The following is a 12,097-nucleotide window of genomic DNA, read 5'->3' as shown; positions in this document are numbered from 1 at the left end:
AATGGTTCAAAGATATAAATTTAGAAATCCCATATTGTGGGGATGAAACGGCCTGGATAGCGATGACGTTTTTTTTCTGATGCCGTCATTATACCCACCTGACTAACTAATGGTAGTTTTTCTTCAACGATATTTTATTCAAGTTGCATAAAGCGATACGTAATTTCATAGCGGTGTTCTTGACGAAATTAAACTAAAATGAAATGGGGTTTATCGTCCTACTTTTCTACACCAACAGAGATAGTGAAGACGGACATACGCCATACAGTGTGCCATGGGTGAAATTTAGCCCGGGCAGCGGCGCCACGGTCTACTTTTATTACTAATTACAGCTGCCAAGGGTTTCGTCTGATCCGAACGGCTAGACACTGCCCCTGCCTACAATAACGACAGCCTCCACAAAAAATCACAGGGACGAAACTAATAATGTCAGAAATAATATAAATCTTAATTTTGCCAGTGTGTATACTAGCTGACGATGTTATATAACCCATATATAGTTCTGTGATATAACCGATACCATTTTTGGGCGTGTTTCTTCCTCCCTTGTTATTAATACAGGGGGATCTTGCACCGACAGTGGCTATAGTCGTTCGGAAGGTATAAAGAGACATTTTGTAGAGCAGTAAAAGACCATAGACCAACAGTATATAAATATTAATTGGCTTGATTGTAAAAAATAATCAAATAAAATTCTCCGAATCCTGCACTGAACAAATGCTGTTTAGCTTATATTTGAAATTGCATTTGCAAACCATATCAAGTTCGATGTTGTTTTCAATTTTGACACTCTGCCAATTCAACCTGACGAAGAGCTATTTAGATAAGTTCGGGCCTAAAGAAAGAACTGCAATAGGCAGATTTAGCTCTTGCATAATATATGTTTATGTTAAGAATTTAAGTACTTAAAATTGTTCGCCTTAAGATACATCATGGGAGATTAGATAAAGAGCTGGCAGTTCTACTGTAATCGTTAAAACCAGATACTGTAAAGGGTAAGTGCTGAAAATTTCAGTCAAATTGAACCACTCCAATCTAATTAAAATATAGATCTATATTTCGTTTCGTTTTTTATACTTTCGATGGCCTACACTACATGTAGATCTAACAAGTTATAGTGGGAGTTCACGTTCTATGACGTCAGGTACCAAGCAAGCGACATTTGACCCGATTACGTCAGTCATTCGATTAACCAATTAGCGACCGCGTGTATTTTTTTTATCTACTTTTGCTTTGTTTTGATTTCTATTGCCGCTAATGTCTACCCACAGTTCCGCGCAAAAAAAGGTCAAACGCTCGATTCGACAGACCATTTGATTGGCTGACACCTCATTTCAAGCAGAAAACGAGTTAAATAACAACCCTTCCAGATCCAAGTGTAGTAAAGACAAGTAAAATCGAAATTTTGAACTGTAAAAACGAAATGAAATTGGATCTGTGTTTTAATCAGATTGGATCCACTCTGAACCGAGAATCTAGCGACTGAATTTTCGGCCTAGCCTCGATCATCATTACTAAAGTCGGTACGATACAAAACAAAACATAGTCTCGATTATCCATTTCATGATTAAATTATGAATGGAAGTCGGAACAGCAAATCGGAACCTAATCCAATAAACATCGCAGGCTAGCGATGCCACCGACGGTTGATTATGGCCTGGACAAATTAATGTCTAATTAATAAATTAGATAACATTTCAGGCCTATAAAGAAAAGAACTGCAATAGGTAGATTTAGCTCTTGCATAATGTATGTTTATTTTACCTATGATATAGCCTTTGTGAAACTCTCACTGTTTTATTGTATTAAATACACCAATAAAAAACTATGTGCATTTTTTTATGTTTCTGGATCAAAGATATTTCTCATAAACAGTGATTGAACGTTGGATGAATTCTAAACTTAAGTCTGAGGTTTCAGTGAAAGGGCCAATTTCAATAACCCTGCGAAAAAAAATCCTTTTGTACGAAACGCAATTTCGATAGGGTACTTTATAGGACTCGCGACTTCGAATTCCGATAGGGTCCTCTTAGAACCAGCCCAACAGTCGTGGCAAGTTTGAAAGAAAAAATCTCAAAAATTCTGTCATATAAAATGTGGGCGTGTACAAATGACAGCTGCAATGCGGATCTTTAAACAACTTAATGGAATTGTCGTGCATTCTGTCCTTACGTTTACATCAATCAGCACAAAGGTATTATCGGAGGACTTCGATCTACTTTTTAGCCTTATTTTGTTAAACAGCTTTAAACAGCTACTGCCGCGTATGCCATGACAATGAAATGAAATAGGGTTTAACGTCCTACTATTCTACTCCGGCTGGGCTAATATAATAATTTCAATGTAATAGGCCTATGAATGTATATAAATTATAAACTGATTTACATTCAATCGTTTCTGTTTTTACTGTAATTTCTAATCAGTTATATTCGTCCAAATTAAATGGCGGTCTTTGGCACTGGTTATTCCAGTCTACACCGGTAGTATTCTCCTGTGGGATATGTTTGGCCTCGTTGATCGGGTCGCTTCATTACAAATGGCGTTCGAAAGCATTCTGGTGTGGCAATTTTAAAATTTCATTTTGTCTTTTGAATATTGGATATCAGAAACACAACTTTTCACGGTAAAATAAAATCAATGTTGATTTAAGTCGTGCATGCAATGTCGAAGATTGTGGATGATATTGAATTAGTTATAAATATTGTTTCGCTTGCCATATTTTTTATTAAACATGTAGTTAATCTCACATATCATTGATGACAAGTTAATTCTACACAATCCCCTCAGCCGACCCACAAAACAGTCATAAATACCGGTGTTTAAATGACGTTTTAAATTTAAACAAGTGATATAATGACGAAATATTCCTCGTGGAAAGAAAGATGGCATATAAAATAAGTCAACTCGTTAAATAATCAGAAAGACAATAAAACATTTCTTTATTTAATAAAAAAAATATAAGGGCTATATATAATGTGCTGTTTAGAGTAATTTAGAGGATTAAAAACAACAAAAAGATAATATCTTGGTCTCGATATTGGCTGGTGCAAATCAAATACACATGTATTTCAAATGCTCCCAGAGCAATTATAAAACCAATAGAAACTGGTGTGAACTGTAAACAGGCATGCAAAAGCTAATTATGTCTATTGTAGGTCTTTCTTTGGGCCTTAAAGGTTACATTAACTACATATTAATTGGACATGGACCATAATCAACTCTAGATTTCATCGGATGTCTCCGATATTAAGTAGATTAGAACGATTCAGTCATTTAATGATTTAATTTAAAAATGGAGAAGCGAGGCTAAGCTTTGAACAACTTGTACGGTGGTTACAATCAATGCACACATCTTGTCAACCCTTCAAAGGCTATAGATCTTCGCTCAGAATAAAGTAATTTGAATGATATTTTCAATATATCCATTTTGCATTATCTATTTTTGAACTATTATAACAGGAATAGCTAGCACTTTATCAAAATCTCACCTAATGCTTCTTTAAATGACAATATACGTTTTCAACACAAATGACTTTTGGGAAAAACGATTTTTAGACTGTACGGTACTGTAAAATTCTCAAGACAAACTTGGTTATATTAGCCAATAGAATACTTACATATCAAAGCAAGTTAAATTAAGAGAAAATCATGAGCTGTGATTGTGAAAGAATTGAGACACATATCAGAAGATAAATATAGAAAGCAACCACCACTTGAAAGGCAATAAAACAACATAAATGAGTACATTGATCTATCCGTAAGAGAAAAACGTTTTAACTTCCGACTCGAGAACATCGACTCCAAGAACGTATAGGCTATCACGAACAGTATTAATTGCACTCTTAATTCATTTCTAATGTTAATATTACATTCTGTAAAATGGAATAGTTTATTGTGTTTACATGGATTTGTATTTTTTTTAAACTTGAACGTGTACTGTTTTTCTTTGCAATAATCTTTAAAAAATATCCACTGGGAGCTGTTGCGCCTAGTGGATAATCCCTGCGAAGAATCATACAATTCTTGAATAGATAAAAATTTAAATTATTCTGTGACAAATGCAGGCCCGGCAGAGTAGGGGCTAAGGGGTAGCCCCCCCCCCTTCCCAAAATAATTTGGCCGCAAGTACTCTTTTATCCAGGTTAATGCACGCAAGTAACTATTCAGTTAAATACAGTGACTAACTGGACCAGGCCTGCATGACTTAAACATAAAGTGGGGCTTTCAAAAGAAAAAACCCTGCTATGCTATACTGATCCCTCCTGGGTTAAGTAAAATTAGTTTGAATATGTTTTTAATCAAAATAGATCATCAAATCACAGTTTGTACATGAAAAGGCACTCTAGAATCGGGACCGTATTTAGCGAGGGTGCAGGGAGTAAATTGCACCCCCAGAAAAATAAGGCGCCCCGAGAAATTGCGCCCTCCACCCCATCCAAAAAAACCAAATTATTTGACAATCTTTCAATTATAAAATAATACACTTGATTATGATCAGTCGATCGGTTTTAAGGGCGCCCATACGCCAATGGGTTCGTTTGCCCTGATCGAAACTTTCTTATATCACATACGTGAGGCTATGGCGCCCCATCACTCTGCTGCACCCCCACTTTTAAAATCCTACATACGGCCCTGTCTAGAATCCAGAAAGGTCGATGCCCAGACACAATTCTCCCGCCGAACTGCATGCGTGCGTAACCACAGAGATGAAGTGTACATATTAATTTCAAAATGACCAAACTTGTGCGTTGATCTTTGTTGCGGTTCCTTAGAGGGTGATATCGCATACAAAAACAAACTAGAACTCCTGGGGAGTACTGACGTGTTTTGGTATGTCACGTCACGTCACGCCTTGTCACATCAACATTCAAGTTACACCATAAATTATTGAGTATAATAACATCCAATACCTAATAACGTGGAAAAACCTGTCATTTTGAACTCTTAATAAAACCGGGAGCTATACTTCATGACCGAACTTTTTTATATTGTTAGTAGACATCAGGGTCATCATACAAAGGTCAAGGGTCATGGAAAGATTAGGTCAAAGGTCATGGAAAGATTAGGTAACCAAACTTAGGTCGAAGTAAACAAAGTGAAACCGGAAGTAAACAAAATCGAAATTGAAACATTGGCTCTCTAAGGATTGTTGCCATTTGGAGTAGGTTCAATACAAAAAAAAGTTTTCGAAATTCGGAACTAAAATGGCGGCTGAATATCGATTTGAATGTTTTTTGTAAAGTCCAATATGGCTGCCAAGCGGTTGAAAATGTTATCAAACAAGGTGTTTGAAAATGAAAGATAATATCTGGGGCCAACACCACCATGCGTCATTTTTTGTCTGTTTTTAAAATGGAGAGAACTATTCATATTCGGGAAAACTGGAAGGCCGTGGTAATTTCCTGAAGCTGTCACATTTTTTTTTAATATGACATATTGGAGGCATCGATGTGTTTCTTATTCCTACCAAGTTTCAACTTGATACCTCAAATACTGACGGAGATATGCTATCTTGAATGTTGAAAAAAAATGATGAAGAAAACTTTCGCAAATCTTTCATGCTAATATTAATCGAGCGAACTTCCGAATTTCGAAAAACCGTCAGTCAGAGTCCATATGGGATTCGTCCAAAGAATCGAAAAATGAAAACCCGAAGAAGATCGAGATATGGGCAATCTGAGATGATTTTTTTGTCCCATCTGTAAAATACTTTCTGTTCGTCAAAAATGACCCAATTTATATTTAATAAATAGATCCACGGAGGCCAACCACATCTACGTTGGCAGAATGTTTCCGCCATGTACAGTTTTGGCTGCTCAAACTGACTACCCCCCCCCCCCCCCCGCAAAAAAAAACCCAATCACAAGCCAACAGTGAGGCTGATGTCCCCCGCCAAATTCCCAAAATAAATAGATGACACATTAATTAATCGCACATTTATTATTTTTTTTCAAACGTATCCAGCAATCAGACTGTTTATCAACTGTACACTAAGCAGAAAATTCTCATCTTCGAACTCCATCAAGGCATTGACCTTAATAAACACCTACGCCAAGTGTGAACATCCTAGCTCAATTAGAATGAGAGTTATTGTATTCATAAGTCTCGACCAATCAAACTGCTTACCCTGAGCAGAAAATGCTCATAATCGATCTTAGTCAAGGTATTGATGTAATAAAACTATACATCAAGCTTCATCACTCTCACTTAATTAGAACCAAAGTTAGCATGTCCCAAAGCATCAACCAATCAAATTTGTTATTTCTAATTACCCTAAACAGAAAATACTCATCCAGACACTCCATCAAGGCACTGACCTAATAAACACCTACACCAAGTTTGAACATTCTAGCTCAATTAGGAGGAGTGTAATTGTGTCCCAAAAAGTGTGACAGACAGGCGGACGAACCCATTTTAATAGTCCCCTGCTTTCTTCGAAAGGCGGGGGACAATAAAAACATTCACAGAAACGAACAAATGTAATTACGAACAAAATGACGCTTAACGTCCGGCGTGGTAATAAATAGACACGGACAAACACGCTATATATATTGAATAAATAATAGACATTAACGTCCGCTTCCTTCACGGGGTAACATCGCTACAAAATTTGAACAAATAAATAGTGAGTCCTAAAGAAAATGGTATTCACCGACGTGTTCTGGTTGCTTTGTAAACTAATCTTGAAAGTGGAGCTCCAATCAAAACTCGAAAAGATGAGCGTAACAAATTCCCTGGCGACAAGCCAACATGTCACGTTTCTGAAAGCTGTGGTGTAATCATGACAGTGTCATGTCATGGAGGGTCGTCACAGAAATCTCGTCTATTATTATAATGAGCAATCTACGGGTAATCTCGTCAGATCCGTCTGTTGAACTAAATTAACTGGGGATCAGATTCGTTGACAAAAGCTTATTCAGTCAGAATATCTTAATTAGAAGTCAAGAGAAAGGCTATCAACGTGCACATTATCAATAAATACTGAATTTTCAATTGAACTTGAAAAATTGGAAGTCAATTGAAGGCGTGTTCACTTTATCAATAAATAATTAACCCTCAATTGAACTACTTGGGTGTAATACTATTAGCCTTATGTTTCCCTAATCTCAGTAACACAAGTTTCTCTTTCGTGTTATATTTCTGGGATCTACATGTAAAACAGTAGGGTCACCTGTCCAACCCATACGAGCAAGCGAATTATTGAAATAAAATTGAACCTGTGTCAGTCCCGAAATGACCTATAGTTTGTGTCGAAGGGACCCCACCACCTGTGAAAAAATTGTCGACCTAAAAAACAATAGATATACATTGTCGGTCAATTTTACGACACACCTGAGAACATTTGCCGCCCGCTCGTCGCTCTGAGCTAGTTACGGCCCTGCGTAAAACCCCAAACGTTTTACTCGATCTTACTCCACGAGCCACGTGACTCCCGCGCGAGGACGTAAGATATTTATTAGACTTATCCAGTCGAAAAACATTGCGAAACGAACGTCAAATTATAGGTTAGTTGACATACATAAAATGAATTAAAACAATTATAAAATGGTCAGAACTGGAAGAATTGTAGACACACAAGAAGATTAAAGGTCACAGAAAGGAAAAATCATATTGGGAAAGCGGAAGTGATGTGCTTTTATTGTTTGATTTGGGTTATTTTAGACAGATTGAAAAAGGTTACTCGGGGTTAAGCTGCTGTTTACAAAAACTGCAGGAAACGTGTAATTTCAGCTATTATCTGTATTAGACGTGTCAGATCACGTCGACTTTCTAAATAAAGGAAATTACACATAGACAAAAACAAAGACTGACTTTACAATACTAAAATTGATATGGTTTATTTTTATATCATTCGCCATTAAGCAATTCCCCAAAACCATCTTATTGTATCTGTTTAATGTTTTGGGTTTGGGAGAATATACACAGGGTCAGAAGAGCGGGGTCTGATCAAATGGTCACGGAAATCATAGTACTTGTTTGTTGTGGATAAGGTGTGAAATATTGTGCCTCATTAGGGACCACCCACTGATTCCTTAGACTAGATATACAACACACTATATAACAATTCAACCCGATTCCACTTCTGAAATCCAGTCCAAGGTGTACCCTATTGAAAGAGTCATACACGAGGCAGTGCATATATGATATTATTTTTATAACACTTATTTACTTAGGAAGGTCATCTATATGGTCAGTTATTTACAACTGTAGATACTACTTAGTATTATAGAACTAAAAGTATGTTAGTGGATGCAGTTCGGAGCAGAACAGTAGGACGTTAACCCCCATTTTATTTCATTTCATTTAATTTCGTTAGTGGATGATATAGAACAGCAAATATAGACGTACAAAGACAATCCATGATACGTGAAGGATTATGCTATTAATGAAGAAATTTATACTAGCTTAACCCCAATTACACAACATTGATAACCCATCTTAATCCAACTTAAACCCAGGACACATACTTGGCAAACCAACATTGTCAACATCAGATTAACTATAAAATAATCAATACTGGCCTATTAATATTATTATATCATTTGTGGATCATAGAAAATAGGATTGAAATGTGTTTGCAGATACAAAAATAGTATGTCACCTCCGGGTACACTACAGTAGGCTATAAGCCAATAATCCCCTTTCTGACACCAATGTAAAATCTCTGAATAGAACAAAACAAAATATGATAATTAAACAGGTGTGTCTGGGTCAACCAATCCCACGTTTACCCCCTATGCTTCTGGAGATAGAGGTTTGGTCAATTATGTCCTGAAACATTGCCTGAGGTATTCGAGACCAACAACCCAATACAACTGTAACAACATCTGACACAGACATTAAATCAACCCATTTACAATCCAAACAAGACTCTAAAAACTTGAACAAAATTCGAAAAAGAAAACTTAATTCCGATTCCCTTAGAAGAACATGAACAGTAGCCTAATAAAGTTTCAGGATCTGAACTTCTTGTCGACGGAGTCGATTCAAAGCAATGGAAACAAATCCTGTAGCAGCAGTATCATTCATAAAAAAAACATGTAGGCTTCCCATTTCATAATTGTACATCAAACCAAAGGTAAATGCGGATGCTTGTTGATGAAGCTTACAACAATTTCCATTACAATAAACACGTTAAATTGGTCCAACAACTAAAACGCCAACTACATATTCTATCGATGACGTAATTTGACCTATATTTTTCTTTGTTTGAAATTCTCTTACTTTCAAAGGCTTTCTTCGCATCGGAAGATATCGCAAATTTATTAATCGTCTCATAAAAGGGTTTGTTGGGATATTAAAGTGTCATTTACACAGAAAGGTTGAATTTCTATTCGATGACGGCAGGAATGTGCTGGATTCGTAGCGAAACAAAGAACAAAATGGCGGCGGGTTGTCGTTTTGGGATGAAAGTTTTTGGATTGCCTCTCACCTGAACTGCCTGCGTCTACCACAGTAGTTACTCCCCGAGCAAGGCAATATTTATCAATGTTGATACCCAGGGGAGTTGCATATTCATAAGCATGTACGTGTAAATCAATTAATCCTGATAATATTAGACACTGTGAAGCATCGAAGACTGCTACATTTCCATTATCATGGCAGTCAGTGTTTATAGGTACACCGACGGAAATTATCTCATTTTTTCTCACATATACATCCCCAATCATATCTACAACACTATTGTTATTTATTATCCGTCCGTTTTTAATTATAAAGCTATCCGTGGCCATTTTCACTAAGCTATTTTGAAAGAATTGATTTTTATCCGGGGACGACTACTTGCCGTGTGCACGCTCAGCCATACATTACTATTCTAAGTAGGCCACATCAAAGTCACGAGACTGTATAGTCTTTTTCATTGTTTATGCATGTAAAAATGAAAATGTTGCAGGAATCTGAACACTGTTTGTTTTATATACACGATATAATATGGACATTGTTTTATATCCGCCCAATTCAACTATATCACATCCTATACATATCTGATCCAATAAAAGACATTTGCAGTTGGAACATTGAGATTAAAGACTGACCATGAACAGCCATGCAGGCTTGTTTCTTACCTTTTATTACTTTTTTGGTATATCAAATGTAATATTTTAGGCCAAATTTTAAATCTCACATTTTTATACGAAACATCTAGGATTTATTGGCATATTTTTTGTAGGCTAACAGCTGTATGTGGTACGAACAATTAGCACTAGCAGAAATTATCCTTTCGCAGAAAAAAAGTATCCTGTGGTCAATGAAATTTATACATGTTTTGTGTCAAAATACGTTAAATTAAGCCAGAAAACTCATTATGTTTAATTATGCCTTTTCTTGTATCAATACAGTAGAACTATAATTTGTTCTTTCTTAAACAAAAATTTAATAGAAATAGTTAAAGTGTGATAAATTGCTATATATTCATAGCGCTTGCTGGGGTTTTTCACTCCAACAAAATGAAACGGGCTATAGGTGCAAAGGTCAGTGCTGGAATACAAACCAAAGCGACGATGACGTCACGCTCGGCATTCCGCTTTGAATAGCAGTATAGCAGTAATGAATGTACAAGATAATAGCGTTTATATCGCTAGCAAAATTTTGCATTTGATGATGTAGTTTTGAAATAATGGTACGTGGCACAAGGTATCTTTTGGTACGTAATTTACCAGAAAAGTCAACCGAGGAAAGTATTATCAACCATTTTCAACGGTAAGTGCATTTTATATTGGCGCAAGGCGAGTGTATAACTGATAGGAGCCATATTTGAAACGCCTCGTGTGTGCTGGCTTTACTGACAATAATCATCCATACGGTAAAAGCTTGTCCTTTCTTGTCAACAAAAAATGGTAACGTTTATGATAAAAGAATGTACATTTGTGCAAATTTATGATTACTGTTACAGACGAAAAGAATGACGAACTGCGTTCATAATTATCTGCAGTCGTATCAAAACATTGTACTCTATCGGGTCTACACGCTTGGAAACATCGTTCTAGTTATATCGGGGTATCGAGTCAGTAGATTGGTGATATTTATTTTCGCATGGTACATGTAGCAAACTATATGGTTAGAAATAGGCGTTGCCACATTACAATATCGAAATTGTACAATGTGTGTCAAACGATATTCATATTATAAACTAAACGTGTTACTATTATCAAAAATACAGCAAGTTTGTTATTTTGATTTCACACAATCTATCCACACATTTATCAAAAACAGTAATTCGACGAAAATGAATAAATTATTTAGGTCAAATAACGGTATTTAGGTTGTAAATAATATAACCAAACTGAGTTGCAACAATGTATCTTGAATTGTAGAGTGCAATATTCAATATATACCCCTTAATATATTCTTGTATGCTACTAGGTACATGTATGGTATACACTACACCACAATACAATACAATGTTTATTGACAGTGTATTCATATTCATTGCGAGGAAATAATCAAAATATCACAAGAAATATAATGTACAGTATAATAATTTGTGATACTGTATATTATATTTTATTATTTCTAACCAATGTCATAAAAATATTAGTCAAAAGAATCTTGGTGGAAATATGGCCATAAATTACATGTTTCTAAAATTGAGAATGAAATTGAAATACTGAATAATATATGATTTGAGTTATTTACAGTAAACCTTGTGTTTTAACGCAGTGGATACACACTTAAATTATATGATTAACCATTTAAATAATAAAATCATCAAAATAAGATATGGCGAGCAAATAATAAGAAGTGTAGTAACTTTTTACCTGTATATTGCAAGGGCAAAATTGTCAATAAGCAGTGTCTGAAAAAAGGACTTACTTGCACTCGAAAAATCAATGATTTTTTTTTTTTTTTAGACTTTATATCTAAGTCATCTATTTTGATCATATTCCCATGTCCATGTTTAAGTATGATGTTTTTACTACATGTGTAGCAGAGAATCTTTGTAGTATTATGACATAGAAAGTTATATGTATATAGCAAAATGGCTTCAATAGTCCAAATTGTCGTGAACTCAGTTCTTTATCAAGGGCGTTATTTTGAATAATTTCTGCATATCTATAACCACTGTAGGAGTGATTTCAGAATCTGTCAACCAATT

At 35.6% G+C, this 12,097-nt stretch overlaps 2 protein-coding genes across 3 annotated transcripts in view; one reads left to right on the top strand and one right to left on the bottom strand.

Annotated features, from left to right (window-relative positions):
- The window catches only part of LOC126828835 (deacetylase Oant_2987), a 33,087-nt gene extending 23,271 nt beyond the window's left edge, over positions 1-9,816 (bottom strand). Inside the window, exon 1 of the mRNA XM_050558832.2 lies at positions 9,434-9,816. Within this exon, the coding sequence (XP_050414789.2) occupies positions 9,434-9,734 (301 nt within the window). The 5' untranslated portion in view covers positions 9,735-9,816. The remainder of the gene's footprint in view (positions 1-9,433) is intronic.
- Positions 9,817-10,499: 683 nt separating this feature from the next.
- Positions 10,500-12,097, top strand: part of LOC126828536 (msx2-interacting protein) — a 50,536-nt gene continuing 48,938 nt past the window's right edge. For both annotated transcript variants that reach the window (XM_050558343.2, XM_050558341.2), the window contains exon 1: positions 10,500-10,701. In XM_050558343.2, coding sequence (XP_050414300.2) covers positions 10,619-10,701 — 83 coding nt within the window. In that variant the 5' untranslated portion in view covers positions 10,500-10,618. The remainder of the gene's footprint in view (positions 10,702-12,097) is intronic.

The sequence above is a fragment of the Patella vulgata genome, chromosome 7, assembly GCF_932274485.2.
Source record: "Patella vulgata chromosome 7, xgPatVulg1.2, whole genome shotgun sequence".
NCBI classification, from domain to species: domain Eukaryota; kingdom Metazoa; phylum Mollusca; class Gastropoda; family Patellidae; genus Patella; species Patella vulgata.
The sequence above is the reverse complement of the archived record's forward strand: the minus strand, read 5'-3'. Positions and strand labels throughout refer to the sequence as shown.